This window comes from Lactuca serriola, chromosome 6 (genome assembly GCF_051521515.1).
Source record: "Lactuca serriola cultivar US96UC23 chromosome 6, Lser_US96UC23_V15, whole genome shotgun sequence".
In the NCBI taxonomy this organism is placed as follows: Eukaryota; Viridiplantae; Streptophyta; class Magnoliopsida; order Asterales; family Asteraceae; genus Lactuca; species Lactuca serriola.
Genome location: NC_136413.1, coordinates 136,125,007 through 136,148,780, shown reverse-complemented (window position 1 = coordinate 136,148,780; position 23,774 = coordinate 136,125,007). Strand labels below are relative to the sequence as shown.

Below are 23,774 nucleotides of genomic sequence, written 5' to 3'. Positions count from 1 at the left end.
GTGACCGCATAAGAGGGTGCAAAACCTGATAATATGTTAAAATGAAAATTTTGACAAATATGAGGCATTAATGAACATAAAAACAAACTTTTGTTGATTTGTCGTAAGAAGTGTGTTTCTAAGCCACATAGTGTGTATAATGGATCTCTATTTAGGAATAAAAACATCTGATTAGCCTTTATTTTCTGAGTTGTCATTCAATTGTGAAAGGATTTTCGATAAGTTGTAGTTTTATGGTAAATGTTTTACACCAAAACCTAAAAATTCAACAATGAAGTAACATTTGACCTAAAAATGTGTCACAACTTGCAAATTTAGGGTTAAGATTGTGATTCTTGTACAACAATTTCTCTATGTAACCATATTTCATTGAACTATTGAAGTTCAAAACAACAATGTTGTTTGAATACATGTGTGCACACACTAAGAATCAAGTTGTAGCATCCTCTTAGAAGCCCAAGTTTAATCTAATAACTAAGCAAAAAAATTGTTGGGCTTGTGATTAGGAGTTCTCGGCCCAAATATCTTAGGCCGAAAACCCTTTCTCCTTGGGCCTTATTGGACCGAAAATCCCCTTTAATGGGCCAAATTAAGCTTGAAAGTTCCTGCCCACTTGTAAACCGAAAACTCCCATGAAAAAGTCACAAAGACCGAAAACCTCATGGAGGGGTGTTTTCAGCTACCCTAAAGCCGAAAACCCCTCCCCTAGATTGAGAAGATCGGTTTTGGCATAAGACAAAACAAAAAAAAAATCACAAAATGCGTGTCAACTCATTGCTTTACACTTCATTACACAACAAACAACCACACCATGCATGGGATTACCTTCCATGTCCCCATGCATGGCACTTATGAAACCATCAAGTATTAATCAAGAAGCTTTCCCTCCCTGTTTAAGGGGTGTTCGGCCGCAAACACCCATACACACACACTAAAAACATTTTCACTCATTTTACTCTCCAAACACTCTCATTTCCTCTCCAAATTTCGTGTGCCATCTCTAAGGGTGGTCTTTCTTCAAGAAACTCATAAGAATTTGGTAAGTATCCTTGTAAACCTCTAGTGTTTTTATACTTCTTAAAGTTAAAAAAAACTCCATGTTTACGCGTACATTTTCATGTATAGTTATTTGGAACACTTGATTTTCGAGAACTCTTCAAGTGTATACAAGTCTAGGCTCGACATCTCCCTCATTTTCTTCCTACAACTCACGAAATCACCAAGGTGAGCTCATACCCCCATGTTTTTCGTGTTTTTCATGCTTTTCGGGGGGGGGGGGGGGGGGGAATACAAGTCGAGTTTCGTTTACCTATTGGATATTTACATGCACCAACTTGTTTATGGAATGATTTGTGCATTTGATGTTGAAACCTTCATGCTTATACACATAAAATCGTGTTTTAAAAACTTCTTATAAGTTAAAATGTGTTTGTGCACTGCACAATTTCATGCACTATGATTATATGACGAACATGGATCATATTCTTGTATAAAAAGGTTAATATCATGTGTTAACAACATAAAAGCTTCGACACATGTGTTTGTTATCTTTTTGTTACATAAAAATCGTGATTTACTAGAGTCACCCACAAATAAAAGTATTTCGTGTTGCAAGTTTGCAAACCAGTAAAAGTTGTTAAACAAAACTACAAAGTTTGATAGTTTTCTTTTACAAATAATTTTATTAGCAAAATAGTCGTAGACTAGTTATCACTATTTTTGGATGGTTTAAAAACCCAAGAAAAACATTGTTATGTTTACTACTACACATAACTATTATTAACTATTTATATAAAGATTTATAACTAGATTTCACATAAGAGATTACAAGACAAATTCTTGACAAACAAATTTGCGTGTCACAAAACACATGTAACGACCAGATTTTCAATAGATCTTTTTTTTTTCATTTTTGATTAACCAAACACATTTCCATAAATCACGAAATCCAAATATAATTGTTTTCAAAAAAGCATATTAATTACAATTTTTATTTCAAAACATCAGAGTATCCCATGAAACGCCTGAGAGAGAGTGCACGTCGCGCCATCAAGCCTTGCCCTTTCCCTTGGGATCAGATGTACCTGAAACAAATCCGCAAACTGTAAGCTAATGCTTAGTGAGTTCCCCAGAGCATACTCTGCACACAACCACATAACACATAACATATTAGCTATAAAAACTACATAAGCCATGCATACAACAATTAAGGATGCCTTGGGCTCGTCCCCAGGGTCTTACTCCATGATGCTATGAGCTCCCCACATTGTCTTACACCTAAGTGCCATGGGCTCTCCCATGGTCTTCGATAGGAAAGCCATGGGCTCCCCACATGGTCTTACATCCAAGTGCCATGGGATCTCCCATGGTCTTCCACACATACAAATCACATATAACACTAGCATGATTCCTAGCTCAACAAACTATCATACCACATAATACAACTACAACTAGGATGCTAATATCATAAAATGGGCCATCCGTGGTGCCTTAGACCCATTGGTATTGTGAGGAGACTCACCTCTGTTTGAAGAATCCGAAAGTTTCTCTCCTAACAGTCCGTAACCACCCGCGATGAACAATAATAACATTCGTACGATCTTTTTTGTCGTTTCTCGGATGATTTCTCGGCTAGTGAGAGAGCTATATGGGACTTGACTTCTAGCCAACTGCGTGTCACCCACCTCATCCCAACACATAGGGGATTTGCACTTACGACCATAGAAGGCTTCAAAAGGCGCAACCTTGATGCTAGTGTGATAACTGATGTTGTAGGAGAACTCGACCAAGGGCAAATGGGTGTCCCACGACTTGCCAAAGTCTATGACACATGCTCTCAACATGTCTTCCAATGTATAATTGGTCCTGTCACTTTGCTCAATAGTTTGTGGATGGTAAGTTGTGCTCATATCCAACTTAGTTCCAAGCGCCTTCTGTAGTGACTGCCAAAACCTCGAGGTGAATCTGCTATCCCGATCGAAGATAATGGACACAGGCACACCATGTAGACGGGCTATCTCTTGAATGTAGATTCATGTCAGTCTCTCCATCTTGAAGGTTTCTTTGATTTGCAGGAAGTGGGCGGATTTAGTCAATCGATCGACAATTACCCAGATGGTATCATACCCACTCGAAGACTTGGGCAACTTAGTGATGAAATCCATCGCAATCCTTTCCCACTTCCACTCAGATATTTTTGGCTGTTGAAGAAAACCTGAGGGCTTTTGATATTCCACCTTCAACTTGGCGCAAGTCAGACACTTGCCCACAAAGGTAGCGATCTCTGCTTTCATGTTTGGCCACCAATAAATCTTTTTGAGATCCAGGTACATCTTATCCGAACCTGGGTGAACGGAGTATCTAGTCTTGTGAGCTTCGTTCATGACAACCTCCCTGTAACCACCAAACTTTGGGGTCCAGATCCAGTTCATGAAATAATAAAATTCGTCTCCCTTGATCTCTAAGTTCTTTTTCATTCCCCTCAAAGCTTCATCCGACATGTTCTCTGGTTTTAAGTCTTCTAGCTGAGCCTCTTTGATTTGTGCGGCCAGATGGGAATGGATGGTCATTGTAAGTGCCTTCACTATATGATATGAATACTCTTTCCGGCTGAGGGTACCTGCTACCATATTGGCCTTGTTGGGATGATAGCGTATTTCGCACTCATAATCACTGAGTAGCTCTACCCACCGCCGCTGCTTCATGTTCAACTCTTTCTAATCGAAAATGTGTTGTAGGCTCTTATGGTCGGTGAAGATGGTGCACTTGGTTCCGTATAGATAATGTCTCCAAATCTTTAATGCAAAGACCACTGCTCCCAACTCTAGATCGTGAGTTGTATAATTGACTTCGTGTGCTTTCAGTTGTCCCGAGGCATAAACAATGACTCTCCCCCGCTGCATGAGCACACATCCTAAGCACTGATTGGACGCATCGCAGTAGACAACAAATTCCTCCGTCCGTTCAGGCAGAGACAGGATAGGTGCGCTGCATAAGGCCTGCTTCAATGTTTGGAACGCAGTGTCTGGAATTTCTCCCCAACTAAAGGTTACACCTTTCTGAGTCAGGGTGGTTAAAGGCTTAGCAATCCTAGAGAAATTGTGGATAAACCTGTGATGGTAGCCAACAAGAGCCAAGAATTGACATATTTCTGTGGGCGTCTTCGGTGCTGAACAATTCTCAATTGCCTTGATTTTAGAAAGGTCCACGTATATGTCTTCCTCGCTAACCACGTGACCAAGGAAAGTTACTTTTCTGATCCAGAATTCACACTTAGAGAATTTTGCATATAGTTTCTCCTCCCTTAAAGTTTCTAGCACTAACCTCAAGTGTTGTCTATGTTCTTTCTCACTCCGAGAGTATACAAGTATATCATCAATGAATACTATCACGAACTTGTCTAGGAAGGGGCGGCACACTCGATTCATCAGATCCATGAATACCGCCGGTGCGTTGGTCACACTAAAGGGCATCACTACAAACTCACAGTGACCATACTGAGTCCGAAATGTTGTCTTACGGACATCACTTTCATGGACTCGCAACTGATGGTACCCTGATCTCAGGTCTATTTTTGAGAAGTAACCAGCTCCTTGGAGTTGATCGAAGAGGTCGTCGATTCTGGGAAGAGGGTAACAGTTTTTTATGGTAAGCTTGTTCAGTTCGCGGTAATCTATGCACATCCGAAAGGACCCATCTTTCTTTTTCACAAATAAGACCGAGGCTCCCCAGGACGAGGAACTTGGTCTGATGAATCCCTTGCCAAGTAGTTCATTGAGCAGTCTGGATAACTCTTGCATTTCTGTCGGTACTAGACGGTAAGGGGATTTGGCTAGGGGGTAGCTCTGGGGATTAAGTCGATTCGGAACTCGACATGGCACTCAGGATGGATTCCGGGAAGATCTTCGGGGAAGACATCAGGAAAGTTGCAGACTTCGGGGATGCTCTCGAGGTCTTTAACTTCCATTTTCTCATTAATGACATGGGATAGGAATGCATGACACTCCTTTCGCAGATATTTCTGGGCTTTGGTGCATGAAATGATACGAAGGTTTGAGCTAAGTTTATCACCATAGATAATGAGGGCTTCGCTAGATGGCAAATTGAGGTGAATGGATTTTTCATAACAAAGGATATTAGCACGATTGGGGCTCAACCAATCCATGTCGATGATGACATCGAAGCTTTTTATGGAAACTGGTATAAGGTCGATTGGAAAAGAATGATCGTTTAAGGTAAGGGTAAAACCTATGAATACGTTGTTAGTGCTCTCTTTCTTTCCGTTAGCCATCTCGAAGGTGAATTTTTTGGTTAAAGGTTGGGATTTATACTTGAGTAGATGTTTAAATGCATGACTAACAAAACTCTTCTCTGCACCATTATCGAAAAGAATGCTTGCATAAGAGCTGTCGAGGAGGAACGTACCCGTAGCAACGGTGGCATCAACGACTGCTTCCTCTTGGCCCATAGCTAGCATTTTCCCCGTGTTGCCAGCTGTTGCCTTCAGGCAATTGCTCTTGTAATGCGTGGTCTCTCCACAACCATAGCAGACTTGACTAACTCCAGCTCCAGGAGTCTGATTGGTTGGTGATGGGTTTTAGTCCTAAGAACATCCTATGTGCTCATACAAACCCTAATGCTTGGATCTAGGTTTCTCTGTTGTACATGCAAGTTATCCAAGACTATAAACCCTAATTCTAGCATACAAGTAATCATATTAACATAAGAATAGGTTTAAGATCTTACCTTGATTGTTATGTAGCAATAACAATCCCAAATCTCCTTGAATTGACTTTAGAAAGCTTAGAGTCACAAATGTCACTCCTCTAATGGTTCACAAACACCATAAGCAAGAGGATGAAGAGGAGAGTGGATGGAGGCTGCCCAAAACGTGTTCTAACCCTAGAAGAAGGCTTCTTACATGTTTTTGGGTCATAAGGGTCATATATATAGTGAGGCTATTAGGGTTATCTAACAAGGAAACCCTAATTTGGATGCTTAAGCCCTAAGCAACCCATGTACCCCTTTCTTTAAGGCCTTGGACGATTATGGGCTTCCCCATAGAATTCGTCCACTCCTTAATTCAAGGCAATCCATGGCCCAAATTGCAATTATCTTATAATTGCAATTCCAGTCCCTTAAGTTTAATTAATCTCTTTTAGTCACAAAAGTAATTACTAATTAATTCTTGACTAATATTAATTAAACAATATGATTTCTCCTTTAATATATTATTCCCATAATATATTAATAAATCATATTTAATCCTTTTTCTCCATAATTCATCCTATCAAGTTGCTTTGGTGAAGGCAACCCAAAAGACCATGCACCATCTGGTCAAGTACATACCAAAATAGTTATGGACTTAGACACTAATCCAACAGTCTCCCACTTGGATAAGTCTAATAACTATTATGCGTATGACTTCAGATCCTGATCTGCAATCGTAGCTTTCCAAAGCCGTTGTCAACTCTGATCCTATCAGATACGCGAGTCCTTAGATAAGGGATCATATATTCCTCCATTCTAGATATCGTATGAGACATGATTTCAAATCATTCTCTTTGTACTATTTCTTGATTCCCAATTTATGACGACTGACTAATTGAACAAATCAAATTAGCCCTAGCCCGGCCGAGCATTTACGTTTGTCATCACTAAATCATTGAGGGGCCCAAAGATATCGCTTTTATCCTTCTTTGGATAAAAGGAACGGATAAACTTCGATTCAATGCTCGCTTGCACTCACTCACCGAATCACACACAACAATATGTTTTATAACACCAAGTTACTAGTGCATTTACATATTATCAATGTGCAATCGATTTGCAAGATACAACTCATACATCTCGGTTTCAAGAATATAAGATGTTATCGTCTCACCAATCACTCGTGATACAATTCATGGAGTGATCCAAGTGAGCGTGGGTTTAATTCAATGCTCAAATCATATTCATAAGCACTCATGAACGTTGCAGCAAACATTTGCTTATGTCTAATACTCTTTTAGACAATCCACACACCAATTCACGACAGTCTTCATTCATACCTACTTCCAACATATGAACGACTGTGGCCCGTTCGAATAATTTGACTATTCTTAACCAATTAAATTATTCAGGAAGTCAAAACATGCAAAGTGAAACACAAGAATAATACTAATCCCATATGGCCTCAACCCTTTGAGCATAAATAAAACACCTTTTATTTATCACCATATCGATTACTCATTATTTGTCGTTTCAGTTAATCAACTTCTTACTTGAATTACAACACTTGTCCCATGCTCCTAGCATGCACACAATGTTTACCTATGGTTCTTACTTTATGAAATAGACCAAATTGAGCACATTTCCAATAATTCTCATTTCACAACTCCAAATCCTTTTTCATAAGTGAAAGAATATCAAATTCTTGCTACTTATAGAATATGCTAGATTCTAACATTTTATGCAATTGTCCTTTCGTAAATTCACTGCACCAAAGTCACAAAGACTATTGCCAATGATATTACAAAGTCCTCTATCGGAGATTGTTACAAGACAATTCCTTAGATATGATGTCTCTCACTCAAAGTATATTCCTTTGAACATCCTTTTGCATAAAAGTTTCTAATCTAGACATAGATTTTCAATATTGATTTCCCAATATGGACACGTTTCCATATTTTCCATATGACAACTCATTCTTAATAGAATCTTATCTATTCATAATAATGTCGATATGATCCATCCAATATGGAAACATTTCCATATTTTCCAATACCATACTTCCAACTACTCACAAGCGACCAATCCTCGGCGAACTTTGGATTGTCCTTTGATAGTTGTTTAATTATTTTAGTCAAAACCAATTCTTGTCCATTTTCCCTCTAAATGCGCTAGAAATTTGGAAAATTTTAGAATGGTCAAATATTATAGCATTTGCAATGGATCCTATACCCGAAGCGCATTGGACACGATGCATAATGTCTTACATAAAGATTTGATACTTTATTAATCTTCCGCCATAATATTTCATTTGCTATGTTCTCAAAATTCGAATTGTGAAGAGGAATGCCGTAATCATAATCGAAATTTTGAGAACACACTATATACATTTGACTAAATTTATTAACATTTCACAACCTAAGCCTTTAGATTTGAAATGAAGCATAATATTCTCTCCCTTAATTATAGCAAAACAACTATTCCATCCTTACGACTTTGCAAAGAATGACTCTTGTTTTCTATAATTAATATTGTCAACTTGCAATACTTTCCTTAATAATCATACAATCATAAATTTTATGCTGACACTATCATGATGATTATTATAAACATAACACTTATGCTCCCACTAGCTTTGACATGTATTTAGAAACAACTTAACTTTCAGAAAAACAATGCTTATTGAATTTCTTAAGTTCATGTTTCTAATACTTAGTGCTTTGATAATCTTTTATCAAGGCTTCTTGAACTTATACACCTTTGCCTTAGATAGTTCATATGAGTGTCTAAACAATTGCCAAACCTCACAATTCAAATTATGGAAAGGGATACCGTAACCATAATTGAATTCGAGAATGCAATTTTACAATCACTATCTTCTTAAAATCTTTCTTAGTGAAAGCATTTCCTCACAATCATTTTCATGAAGGAGGAAATCTTATGACACTTAGATTTAAACGGTGTATTTGTTCCTATCCATGTGAATTTGTCAAAACCAAAGTTTACGACAAATTCAAACTCATATGGATCGAACTTTCTTAATCTCGAGTTCTTGCCTTATGGTAGCACAGCTGCCCACCATGTCTTCCAAGTAGTTAAGCAGTTCACCTTTTCCTATCAATGTACTTTTCATTGATCAAGGTCCTTGCCTTTTATGCATTCAAATGAGAACTCATAGAATTCACATGCATAATTAACTTAATTGGAACGGCACAGAAACAAAATAATGTCAACACGACAGGTTGTAAACCTCAACTCGTGTGCTAGTGATGATCGATAAGGTCTATTTGATTTGTTCTTGAAACCTTTCAAGACCTTTAAGACTCCCACTGAATCCTTGACATATAAGATTCTATTGTCAAAACATTTCTTGACAAACAAATATTCAAGAGTTAGTGTAGCTTTTATCAAAACTCTTCATAAATTGGTCCTAGTTGGTCTTTGTCTTTTCCAAGACATCACAACTTTCCACATTTGATGAATGTTATAAACCTTCTTAATACTTTTCCACTCAATGTCACAATCCTAACTCTAAGACTTGTTTTGGAACGAAGTATGATTGATTTCTTGATTTAACCATTTCTTCAATTCTTGATTCCTCTTCTTAGACATACAATTGTACTACGACTCACTTAGAGGATTAATTGAGATATGGTTCTTAATCATTAAGACCTATCATAAAGCATAAAATCTACTCTCCATTCTTCTTATAATGGAGAAACTTTTATCTTTCTGCCTACATGATTCTTCTTACTCATTTTGCTATTGATTTAAACTTTTTCAATCAATTCATAATTACCCTTAATCTTGTAAGTATAATCATATTTACTAAATCTTTAGTAAATTATGACGAATATCTTTGTTACTCTTGTGGTGGACTTAATCAACATGCAACTTTGTGTGCTTGATCTCCTAGTCCTTCACTTGACACTTTGTCAATGAATTAGTCTAATTTCCAAATATGAAATTTCTCATTCATCGTGCAACCAAGTTGCATGATTCCAAGTTTCTGTCCAATTGAAACTTGAACGATGAGAAACTCTCCCTATTTGGTAAATTCTCGACATTTCCACAAACAACATAATTAAGAATCAAATCCATTATTTCTAATATTCAAACATCAATTTTTCATACACGCCATTGCAAGGACAAATAAATAAATAAAATCAAAATTTATTTTATTGCGGAAAAAATATGTCCTTACAATGCAATTCATTGAAAAACTATGCTAATACATATTTCTTAGCAATTCAATTCTAACTCTAAGTAGTAGCTCAAGAATCTAATCTTCAAGTAATGCGATCAAAATCCATTTCTTCACGGTTAGATTTTGCTCACTTCTTCCCTTAAGCTTCCTTTCTTTTCTTCGATCCTACAAAACATCAATTGTAATCTTATCACATTATGTATTAAGAATCTAGAATAGAAGCTTAAAAGAGTTAGTCAATGGATTTTACCTAAAGCAGAGCCATATGTTTCGACTCTCCCATCTCTTAGATCTCTTAGGTAAATAGGGCAGCATCGTCTCCAATGCTCTTTCTCTTGGCAATAAAAGCAAATTGACTCTTTTGGAACATGACATGGAACTACTTCAGACATTGCCTTTCTCTTATGATCAAACTTTTCGATCATAGCATGTCTTTCGTTACCATTGTCTATATCCATAGAGGTCTTGGAGGCAGATTCACCAATCAACTTTGCTTTTCTATTGCACCAAACCATTACTGATTCAGCAGCAATAAGCATATAGGTGAGATCTATAAGCGTCACGTCGCGGTTCATCATATAGTACTCTCTTACGAACTCACAATGAGTTAGGAAGTGACTGAAGAACCCAATCAACAGCCATTTCCTCACAGAAAACGGATCCCAACATTCTTAACCTATCAATGTGTGACTTCATCCCTAGGACGTGTGCACACACCGACTTTCCTTCTTTATGTTTACTTGCCAAAAGGGCTTGAGTGATCTTGAACTTTTCAAGTCTTCGAACTTGTGGGTTAGGGAGAACAATTTGAGGAGGTGGAGGAAGTGAAGCATGATTTCTTGTTCCTTGATCGAATCATGGAATATCATCTTCATGTGGAAAGCTTGTTCCACAGGATTTGGGAAGACCATAGTTGTCGAACTTTGACATCTACAAAACGGGAGAAGACGAATTCAAGTTAGTTGATTGATTGAGTCCTTAGTAAATCACCCAAATGAGATACTAAGGCTAGGACCCAACACAATATTCTACAACTCGGGAGAGGGATGCCGTAACCCAAATTGCAGAACATTTTAAGGTAAGTGAATAACGATTCACTAATTTCCACCATGAAAAACGAAAAGGAAATTTAAGTTTTAAATCTATGAAATCTCCTAGATCCTATGAGATTCATTGAATCATTTCAATGACATGTTTAAATCTCGATATGCCCCTCTTGTTTGTGACTGGGATGCCGAGGATCACAAAGCGGGTGTGAATAACCATGCAAACTTACATGGTGCCCTCACATGTTACAGTCACCTATTCGATGTGCCGGTAAACCACACACGCTCCACCGAACTATGACAAACATTGAGTCACCCTTTGCTACCTTTGCTTAGAACCATTTAGTGTGTCGGTAAACTACACACGCTCCACTAACGTCTTCGCAAGGGCACAAAGTGTAATTTCATGGAATTGCATCAATTCACTTTTACCTAAGTAACTAAGATTGGGAATTTGAAAGACATTTAGTTACTTTTGTATTTCATTATACTTATAATGGAAGGTTTCGTCCTATCCTACCCGTTCGGCTAACGACCATCCACTAGTCAAGAGTGCAGTGGGTAAGAGTGGATACTCATTCAATCGCCATTTTATAGGCAATTTCCTTAAACACCCCTTATAGACCAGCTTCGTGAATGAGGCCTACTAACGGTAAGACTGACTTTTACTCATACATATATATAATGTTAGACTTTTAATGTTATATATAGTATAGGGTGTATTTTACAATTTTAAAATATTAGGTGGTCAAATTTAACAATTATACTTTTAATTCAATTAAATTTTAAACCAAAAACTTTATGGATTTTTTAAACCTCTTTTAATTATACACCTTAATTAATTAATAAAACCAATAAGGTGTGATTTGAACTTTTTCCAAACAATACTAGGGTTTTAGAATTTAACATTCCTAATTAATCTTTTAATCAACTTTTAAATTCCAAAACTTGAGGGCAAGTTTTGAAACATTTCAAAACATTAGGGTTTAGAATTTAAATATACATCAAAATTAAACTATTAATCAAAATTTAAATTCCAAAACTTGAGGGCAAGTTTTGAAACCTTTTTCAAAACATTAGGGTTTCAACTATTTAAATTTCAAAACAACAAAGCTTTTGGGTTCAAATTTAAACTATAAAACCTAAAGGGAAAAATATGAAACTTTTCATAACACAAGGATCAAATAACAAATAATCTTAATTAACATTTAATCACATAATTATCCATATTTGATTTATTTAATGATTTCTTGCAAAACAATTTACCAATTTAATCAAAATACTTAGTCAATTATCACATAAGGAAACAAATATTTTATTAATTGATAAATATCTTCAATTAGATCAAGAATATAGTCATATATATATATATATATATATATATATATATATATATATATATATATATCATAAAATCGGATTTATATTGATCTAATATGATAAAGACAAGTATTTCAAAGATAAACAACAAGAAATCCTGAAAATAGCTCCATCTGACGCTCGAACTCGCCGAGTACCACACTGTACTCGCCGAGTTGAGGCCTACTCGCCGAGTACACTGTGGTACTCGCCGAGTTCATCAGCCAGGGAGCCCAAAAATCGATTTTTCAACTTGAATAAACACACAAGGCATCAATACAATAGAAACCAATCAAGGCTCTGATACCACTGATGGGTTTTAGTCCTAAGAACATCCTATGTGCTTATACAAACCCTAATGCTTGGATCTATGTTTCTCTATTGTACATGCAAGTTATCCAAGACTATAAACCCTAATTCTAGCATACAAGTAATCATATTAACATAAGAATAGGTTTAAGATGTTACCTTGATTGTTATGTAGCAATAACAATCCCAAATCTCCTTGAATTGACTTTAGAAAGCTTAGAGTCACAAATGTCACACCTCTAATGGTTCACAAACACCATAAGCAATAGGATGAAGATGAGAGTGGATGGAGGCTGCCCAAAACGTGTTCTAACCCTAAAAGAAGGCTTCTTACACGTTTTTGGGTCATAAGGGTCATATATATAGTGAGGCTATTAGGGTTATCTAACAAGGAAACCCTAATTTGGATGCTTAAGCCCTAAGCAACCCATGGACCCCTTTATTTAAGGCCTTGGACGATTTCTTATGGGCTTCCCCATAGAATTCGTCCACTCCTTAATTCAAGGCAATCCATGGCCCAAATTGCAATTATCTTATAATTGCAATTCCAGTCCCTTAAGTTTAATTAATCTCTTTTAGTCACAAAAGTAATTACTAATTAATTCTTGACTAATATTAATTAAAAATATGATTTCTCCTTTAATATATTATTCCCATAATATATTAATAAATCATATTTAATCCTTTCTCTCCATAATTCATCCTATCAAGTTGCTTTGGTGAAGGCAACCCAAAAGGACCATGCACCATCGGGTCAAGTACATACCAAAATAGTTATGGACTTAGACATTAATCCAACAGTTGGTTGGACTTGCGTCTTGCAAAAACGAGCTATGTGCCCCTTCTTGCCACAGTTGTTGCACAACATTTCACTGCATGGTCCGTGATGGTGGAAGTTACACTTGTCACACCTTGGGAGGGTACCAACATATCTACTGGCAGGTGCTTGGGCGGTTGGAACAACAGCAAGAATAGTAGCAGCGTGGACTGCCACTGTTTGTTGTTTCTTGGAGGGCTCCTGCGATGACTGGCCCTTACGCTTGTTCCAAAACTTTTTCTTCCCACCACTCTCCTTTAGTGGTTCGGGAGTGGCTATCACAGCTCCATGATCAATCCCGTGATCTATCAGGGTCTGCGCTAGACACTTTGCGCTGTCAAATGTGAGAGGTTTTGCAGCCAAAACATTTCCTTGAGTTGGGGGTGTCAATCCCCAAAGGTACCTCTCAATTTTCTTGCTTGCCGGGGTGACCATCCCGGGACACAAAAGTGTCAGGTCGCAGAACCTAGCAGTGTACGCAACAATGTCAGAACCCTTCATCTTCAGGTTCCAGAGCTCGTGCTCCGGCTTTTTCATCTCGCCTCTTGGGCAATACTCCGCAAGCATCAACTCTTTCAAACTCTCCTAACCCATGGCATTGGTTACTGGCAGAGTTAAGGATTTTACTCGGCTCTTCCACCAAGTCAACGCTTTATCGGTGAAGGTGCAGACGACGAACTTCACCTTGCTTGCCTATGGGCACGCACAAATCTCGAAAATCGATTCGGTATTCTCGAACCACCAGGTTAGGGCAATGACTCCTCCATTGTCGTCGAAGGATTTGGGTTTCGCATTCATAAAGTCTTTATAGGAACACTCTTTCTGGTGTCCCTGGACACCATCAAGATTATGGGGATGGGTACCACTTCCCGATCTGCTAGAGCCACCAGGATTGATTTGCGACATCGCAGTAGCCACAACGACTATAACTACTGCCTGGAACATGGCATGATCGAACTGAGGAGGTGGTGGCGGCGGATCTATTGGGGGATTGTTGCTCTTTCTGTTGGGTCTCTTCCTGGGAGGTATCTTTCTCTAAAATTTGGTGAGTTTTAGACTTGTCGCAACACCACAATCACTCCCAAACACATGTTAGTCATATCTCGGACAAATATAGTTGATCGGGTTATATTGGCCCCACATATGACTACATAACTATTCAGGTTTAACCGCAATGTCCAATATCCAAATACTTTTGTTTTGTTCTACTTGTGATACTGTTTCTAGTATGTATGTATACTTGTATACTTCTTGTAAAATACTTTTATTTTAAAGTATACTTTTTAGTTTCAGAGTGCTTCGGCCCCTTTAGTGTTTTTAGTTGTATACCGTGTAAGGTTCGATATACTTAGTTCACTATAAACAATAGCTCTGATACCAATCTTTCACGCCCCCAAACCGAAACGGCGGAAACATTCGAGGGTGGATGACGTCATACATAGTATCACAACAATTACATCATAGTAATCAAAGAAAATACAACAATTACATTGAATATATAAAAGGTATTTACATCTGTTTGATTCATATTTATATACATCAAAAGTAGCTAAATATAAAGACGTGACTCTATACGCTCCGCCTTCTCAAAAGTCTGCTGGAGTACCTGTCTACTGATTTCCTGAGAATACAAACGGTTTTGAAAAAAGTATCAGCATTAAAGCTGGTGAGTTCATAAACATGTTTTTGTAATGAAAACCTGTCATTGAATTTGTAAAAATGTTTGTATGCTTCACAAGAAAATTCAATATTTTCTAACATATATGTTTGTTACAGTATTCCATAATGTATTAGTTCATATGCCTGGTTATCACCAGATGTATCGTATATTGTTATTTTGAATGAAAACCCTTTTGTATGAGAACCCTGGCTATCACCAGTATGTATAGAACGTTTTGTTTGAAAATCCTGGATAACATCAGTAAGTATAGTAGGTTTATTAATTAAAATAAAACCATGAGTTGAAATCCATAGATTCCTCCGGTTGTAGTATGAAGTAGTTCTATTAATGAAAATAAAACTAATGAAGAAATGAATTTCCGTAAACAAATGGTTAGTTTATACTATTGTGAGTCGTATAACCATGCTTGATATGACTGATGACCTCTACGAAGTTCTTCAGACGTTGGACGATATGATATTTATCACCCCAGACATGTCTGCCTAACTGTAGCTAGCAGTTTAGGTGTATGATTGTCAGTCCTGAATAGATTTATTCATAAATTTCACGCTCATCCCTAGTTATTAAGTATCAAATATTGAATAGTGACATTATAATTATGTTTAGATAATTTTAAAGACGTTACATAATTAAAAAGTTAATAACCATACATAATTAAACATTTTAGATTTTATTTCTCATTAAAGCATCTATAACTATTTAACTTGTTTAACTTACATTAGAGCTTGTTTATCAGATATTTTCATCTAATGGGTCATTCTTTTTAAACGTCTTTTACAACAATAAATTATTTATTATCATTTGATATATTTTTAAAAGTATTGACTCATTACTCCAAAAAATGAAAGTTCAATGCAAAATATGAGTAAAAGGATAAAGTAAATATATTATCAAATAGAGAAAATAAAATACAAATACTATAATAAATAATAAATATTAAATATATAAAATTACAAATCGCATACTTAAAAAATATTAAATAATTTCTAAAAAACTTCAATTTCTCTAAATTAATGTCCCACATATAGTCATATATTACAAGTTGATACTGCATAAAAATCATGGCAAGTATTGTTCATTGGTGCACGCCATTATCGTACAGCTCAAACGATGTCGTTTGGTAGGACTTCATTTGAGAGAGGTAGGACTTCATATGAGAGAGGAGAGAACGATGTCGTTTGGTTGGACTTCATATGAGAGAGAGAGAGAGAGAGTCCCCCATAGTCAAGCAATGAATCATCAAAGCTCAGTTCTTTCAAACTAATATTCTGTCCCCACCATCTCTGTCCCTATATCTCCTCGGTCTCCGCCACCCCGTTTGCCGGAAAACCTCCTCCTCCTTTCTACTTCTATGTTCTGAAAGCGAAAAGAGGGTATCCACCTCACATCTCCTTCTCTCTCCATCTCTCTTCATTTCAAAAACACTTGAAACCCCGTTTAGATATATCAATTTCATAAAGAAATCCAGAAAACCCATTTCAAATCGCTTCAAAATACATGTATGTATAGATAAAAACGTCACACATGCATTCATGAGTTGCGTTTGGACCGAGTATCTTATCGGGGGTGGCGAATGGGTTGTCTTATCTCTCATCTGGCTGCGAAATTCGCCTTCTTTCCTCCATCTCCCCCAACCTACCAGATCAAGAAATGTGATGACGGAAAACAAATTGCCGTCTACACCTCCTCCTCCATTCCCCTCACCGCCGGCGTCGATGACGCCGGTGGCGGCGGCTGCTCGCTTGATGTATTGTCACTAGACACTAAAAGAGGCAACAAGATCGTAGCTTTTTACCTGAAAAACCCATATGCAAGACTCACTCTCCTCTATTCTCATGGCAATGCTGCTGATTTAGGTCAACTATTTGACCTTTTTGTTCAACTCAAAGCTAATCTTCGAGTCAATCTCATGGGGTCCGTATATCTCTTTGTTCTTTCTTTTTCTTATTAATCTTTATCCATGAATATGTGTAGTTGTGTACTTTATACTTCATTTTTGTTTTTTTTATAGAAATTATTTACTCAATCTTCCCTTTTGTGTCTCTATTTTTATGGGGTTTTAATTTCTTTTTGTTCTATGTTTCCCAAATTCTTGAATCATACTCGGTTTTGCTTCTCTTTGTGTCTAAACTCTATACGTTTCTTTAAATTTGTACCTTTTTAATGTTGATTATGTTTAGCTTGTAATGTTGTTTGATGTGATGTTAATGGGTTTTATATTTTCTTTTTCTCTTTTATTTTTTCAAGATTTGCATTGATATGAATGCATTAACTATTTGTCGATGTGAAATGTCCTTATCCCACGAGGGTTGGTGAATTGCACACTTCCCCCTTTTCTGCCAAAGTTTTTAACTTTATGTAAGAATTTAAGGTTTCTTTTTTCTAAAATTTAAAATTATTGTTACAAGATTTGTATCGTTTTAAAATAGTCATAGTATTCCGATTGCGTTTAAAGTTTTTCATAAATTTCACTTTAATTTTTTATATCTGTAAAGTATGAACAGTTTTTACTGATCATTTACCTGAATAAAGAAGGAACAAAAAACCAAGAAATAGCTGATGAATCTTGATAGAGATAGTGGTCTTTGTGCAGTGTGTTATTCTGCCAAATGGGGTCACAAAATTTCGTAACTTTCTGGTTTTACCCTTTGATATTTAGTTCATACAAAATAGTAAAATCTCGAGTATTTCTTAAAAAAAAAAAAAAAAGAAAACTCTTAAATTGATTAGATATAAGTTATCCTATTTTTTAAAGTCAAAAAGATTAGATCTTGACAATTAAATATGGAGTTGAAAGGAAAATTGATTATTAACATACACGGTAAAATTAAAATTCGTTGTACATTTTTATTGCATTCATAGTTGTGTTTATTTACTTTCACATTTACTTTTTCCCATTTATTATGTTCTGTAGATTTTCCTTAGCGTCATTTCATATACAGTAGAAGTTCACTTCCTAAAAATCTGGCTTTTCAAAAAGTTTTCGGCTTAATTTAAATTATCGATTAATAAAGTACACCTTAATTATAAAAAGTTAGCCTAATAAGAATCAAATTTTGGGTATGAAATTTCAAATTTGGCTGCTTCTTAACATCTTTTACACATTCAATGGTGTCATATATAATGATTGATGTTTGTATATATTTTAATTTTCTTAAACAGGTATGATTACTCGGGCTACGGGGCATCTACTGGAAAAGTATGAATTTTTCTTTAATTTCTTTCAACTTTTTGCTACAATTAACGTTTTCTTTCGAATTGTTTTCATAAAATATCGATTTATACTCGAAACGAAATAACTTAATTGCAAGAAAATTTAGATCCCATGAAAAGTAAATGTCTTTGGATCAACTTCTAGGGAATTGCATATCGATTAGTATCTCATGGAGTATGAAATTATTGAATGATGACTTGTTATTTTTGGGCACTTTATGTGTTAACTAAAAAACAGGTTGTATGAGATAAAAAGAGTAAGATCACGTGGCAATAATGATTCTAGATTTTTTTATCACGTTATATTTTATAAAACCCTAAATCTTTTTTTTAACAGAAAAGTCCTTTTATTTTGGGAAAACCACATATTATGTCATTTCTTTTTAAAATAATAAAAAAAGACTTTTGTGTTAATTTGTGAAAAATATTAAATAGTCCATTTTACTGTTCAAAAAAAGATTTAACACTTTATGAAAAAATTTCCCAGAAATAATGAGACTTTTCTGCATAAAAACCGAAAAAATAACAACATGATTCCATTGATTAGTTTATTATAATATTCTACTTTCATTTATTTGAGTATTAAAGCGTTTTATTTGTGTTCTAAAACATTAAGTATACTAGTAATTCAAATGAATTGTGAGATATTAATATTTAATCATCATTACATCTTAAAATATTTATTTTAATTTTTCAGCCAAGTGAACTGAATACATATGCCGATATAGAGGCAGTATACGAGTGTCTTGAAACCGAATATGGAGTTAGCCAAGAAGACATAATTCTTTACGGGCAGTCGGTCGGAAGTGGGCCCACACTTCACTTAGCTGCCCGGTTACCGAGGTTAAGAGGCGTTGTTCTTCATAGTGCAATTCTTTCTGGCCTTCGTGTTGTGTGTCATATGAAATGCACACTTTGCTTCGATATATACAAGGTCAAAAATTCATCATCTCACAATTAAGTTCCAACTTTTTACCAATTTGCCCTCGTTTATCTTTTTCTTCTGTTTCCCGAATTATACATTCGTTTTCTCAGATATTTTTTAATATCATTTATCCAATGTCCAAACGACACTTGATGTGACAAAAAGTAGGGGTTTACTTTATATGGTTCTTTCTTTTAATTTAGAGTACTTACGTTTTTTTTGATAATTGCAGAATGTTAATAAAATCAAGAAGGTGAAGTGCCCTACGCTTGTGATACATGTAAGTTTCTCCCTCGACTTCTTCAAAGATTTATTAATGTGTTTTCTTATTTGTGTTGATGTTTTGAATATATTCTTGTGATCAATGATCTTATTTTTGAGGTCATACTTGTCTTTTTAACACATTCTTAATGAAATAGGGAACAGAAGATGATGTAGTGAATTGGCTACATGGAAATGGATTATGGAAAATGGCGAAGGACCCGTATGAACCATTATGGATAAAAGGGGGTGGTCATTGTAACTTAGAGCTTTACCCTGATTACATCCGCCATCTTTGTCGATTTATACATGAAATGGAAACAATCACGACCAAAACTCGACTCAAAAAGATCAAATCCAATCTCAACTTTCCAAAAAAGTCAAAGTCAAACCCTAACAAATGTACTTTCTGTTGCATAAAAATCGGGCAGCCCGAATGCCCGAAATGTTGCAAACCGAGCTGTGGGTGGAAGAAGCCGAAATGCCCGGATGTGAAATTACCAAAATGCCCCGATTGTTTGAGATGTGGTTGTGGTCCATGCGGATGCTTCATGTGTTGTTCATGCAAATGCAAGTGCGTAAATTGTTGTTGGTGATATTTGATATTGTTTTGGGGTATACGTTTGGATGAAGGAAAGGGGTTTAAATGTAATTTAAGTGTTTGTATAGATTTGGGGGTTTGTTTAACAAGTATCTGAAAGTGGTGGGACTATAGGTGATAACTATGGTTTTCTTGAGGTTTATGATTCAGGAAAAGGGTTATTTACTTATTTAGCAAAGTTGTAATATGTCAAAACACTTTTAAGAGGTGGATTATTTTCGGTAATCTTGCTATATGTTCATGTAGTTTGTAGGCTTTAAAGGTTCTGAATTCTTTGTTTATTTGCTGAAATTATGCGATGATGTAAAACATGAATTATTTAATTTTTAGTTTAGAAGTTCTTGAGATTGAGGATGAAGATGAAGGTAGGGGGAAAATGGTCACTTGAATAGTTGAATAGATTTGAGTCTTGAGCTGTTAACAAAAATATCTTTTATGGAGGAAAAAAGTTATAGATGAAAGAAAAGTTATACGTAAAAGTTAACCAACTACAAGGACAAAAAATGTTACATACACTATTATTTGATGAATGTTCACAAGTTAAAAAAGTATAAAGAAAATGATCCAAATAATAATACTTTTGCAAAATAATTGTAATCAAGCTAGAGTTGATCCAAATAATACCATTTTCCCACATGTTTCGCAAACAAAATTACTCAAAAGGGAGGTTAACTTCTTTGGAATTTGATTTAGAATATAGTTTGGCAAATTTCAATGTTTTTGTGCGGTATAAGTTTTAATCGTTATAAATAATGCACTTTAATATTCATTAATGCACACCAGCCTTGATATTCTTTTGTACATTATGCTTACTTTGTTGAGTTTTGGAAGAGGATTTCATAGAGCATGAAATGCAACCAAAGACATAGTATGTAGGAGGAAGTGTAAAACACTAGTTATATCAAGTCAAGTATTCAGAATAAACAAGTAAAAGCCAAGTGCAAATATTATGCCTCTTAGATACTCCTCGAGTGTCATAAGTGTAATAGCGAGGGAATCAAGAAACTCAATTTTAAAAGGTAAAAAAGGCTAAACATATGGGATACTGGTTTGAAAACCAAAACCGATCCGGAAATGAAACCAGTTTGGATAAAATTCGTTCGGTTTGAAACCTATATGCCTATTTAGACCGGTTTGAGGATTTAACACATGAAACTGGTTTGGGTGAAAAAAAACCGGTTTCCAAACCTATAAAAAACTGAGTTTTCATATAGTAAAAAAATTGTTTTCATCTATCATTTATTCAATTTGTTATGTATACAAGGTTTTAGAGGTTTCCCATGTCCGGTTTTCATCAGTTGTATTATTCCGGACAAATACTTTTCTATGAATTAAAAGTTGAAAAATGCAATTTTAAACCCTGTAAATGGTTCCGAATGCTTGGAAAATACATTCGCTCGTGTCATCTGATAAGTTTTATGTATTTGTCGGTTTCTGATAAACCATTAAAGTTTAATTAATTAAATTCCGACACATGTAAAATACGAAAAATATGATTTTTTCAAACCGGTTTCAAAGCGACCCTAACTGATGCCTACAAGTATTGATATTTTTGGTTAGAAACAGGATTGAAACCGATTTGGTTTTGACTTTTGTTGACCGAAACTCATCTCATTTGGAAAAGCCGGTTTGTGCACCAAAGAGAAGTATTTAGAGAGGAATATATTATATGCTACAATTAATAGTTCATATTTGACCTATAAAAGCAACGCTTTTAAAGGAGAACTAATAGTAACCGGATTGAGATGAATAGTCTCCCAAGAAGTATAGAGAAAGAGAAGGACATTTGGAGCAATTTTCTAATCATATTCCCAAAAGCAACGTTACAATGCATTTAAATAAGAGGCTAATATCTAGAAAAAAAACATGGAGAAAGTGGAGCTAGGCTAGAGGTGGAATAACTAACATGCATGAAATAAGAAATAGTTAAAGGGCAATGATGGGTTTCTTCCAGACTACTCATGGAGGCTAGATACTTGATGGTGTGTTTGGGCCTAGATGTGGGCTCCAAGGAGCTCAGAGTGAATATATGATGCTTTAACGATGGATGGTATCGCCCTTAAAAAAGAGCAAGTTCATTCAATAACCAAAATTTAGGGAGTGTTTTAAGAAAAATTTGAGTTTTGGAAAACAACCACTAGATCCGCAAAGAGGCTCTGTATATCCCTTTAAATCCCTGAGAAACGATGAATAATAACGAAGAATTGACGTGACATAACTAAAAGACAAAAAAATATGGTGGATATCATGGTTCCGCAGAGATGGTTCTGTGGATCCATTTAACCTTATGCTGAAGTTTAAATTCTCTGAGGCAATGGTAGTTGCTCCTCTCCTACAGATCCATAGAGCCGTCTCTGCGGATCCCTACAACACCTCTGCGGAATTGTTGATTTCTCTGCGGATCCCACCATATTTTTTTTTGTCTTTTAGTGATACCATGTCAATTCCTCGGTATTATTCATTGTTTCTCAGAATTTTAAAGCGATCTGCATAGCCCTCTCTGCGGATCTCGTGGTCATTTTCCAAAACTCAAATTTTCTTGGTTAAATGCTTAATACACCCCCTCAATTTTGGTTATTTCATGAATTTTCTCCCTTTAAAATCTAGAAACATGGTTATTTGGGTGGCAGAGTGATACTTTTTTTTACTAAAATTCTACCAGGTAAAGAAATTTGTGCCACTGTCAAGGTTCATCACTAGAAAATAAACAAGGACTTTTCCTACACCAACATATTCCGCACACCAGTCTAAAATCTAAATCCTTTATATTGATCTTGCAGACCCCATTTCCAATGGTAGCATATTTTCATCATTTTTCATAAGTTTTTTTCAATAGATGTTTGTTCTTAAAATCATCTTTTTATATTACTTTTCAAAAATCTTTTAAAAACTGTCAATTTTAAATTTCCAAACAAAAATACACACTCACACCAAATACACACACTCACACCAAACACACATACACGCACCATGCCGGAAAAAATTGGTTCTATGAAAAAGCACACATCACACCCACACCAATCTGAAATCAAATCCATACACACACAACCCAAAAAATCACATTGTTCACTCCTCTAGAGGTTGCTGGAAAAAATGGAGAGGTGGCGAGTCGGTAGTTAGGGTGGTCCGGCGAGGTGGCAGCGCCTTGGTGGCTTCGGTTGTCGGGCGACTTGGCATCATTTCTATCGAGAGAAAAAGAGAGAGAGAGATAGAGAGAGAGAAAGAGAAAGAGAGATAGAGACATGCTTTTTGATTGTGAAATGGAGAGAGAAAGAGGAAGACAAAGGTGGCGAGTCCTTAGTTAGAGTGGTCCGACGACGACGAATTGGTAGCTTTAGTGGTCTGGCGGGGCAACAACACCTTGGTGGCTTTGATGGTCCGACGACTTAGTGATTTTAGTGTTATCAACATGTTTTGGTGCAATTATTATTAATAATGAGATGTGCGGAGCTTCATTTACTAACCGAGCTTGAAGGTGCGGGGGGTGCACACTCGGTGTGATAATTCTTGAACTGGAGCATACTTGAACTAGAGAACCAATTCCTGAATTTGAAGAAGGGGAGTTCGACTGTGGAGGAGTACACCAATGCCTTCACCGATAAGATGGAGTTCACCCTGCGCATTATGCCATACGAACTAGCCAAGA

The 23,774-nt window shown here is 36.0% G+C and overlaps 1 protein-coding gene across 1 annotated transcript; it reads left to right on the top strand.

Moving 5' to 3' along the window:
• The first annotated feature begins 16,281 nt into the window (after nucleotides 1-16,281).
• Nucleotides 16,282-20,353, top strand: LOC145056918 (alpha/beta-Hydrolases superfamily protein). Its single transcript, XM_079004648.1, has 5 exons — nucleotides 16,282-17,042; nucleotides 18,291-18,327; nucleotides 19,039-19,275; nucleotides 19,499-19,546; nucleotides 19,686-20,353. Exons 1-5 carry the CDS (start codon nucleotides 16,702-16,704, stop codon nucleotides 20,121-20,123), a joined length of 1,101 nt encoding a protein of 366 aa, XP_078860774.1. The 5' UTR covers nucleotides 16,282-16,701; the 3' UTR covers nucleotides 20,124-20,353.
• Nucleotides 20,354-23,774: the final 3,421 nt, after the last annotated feature.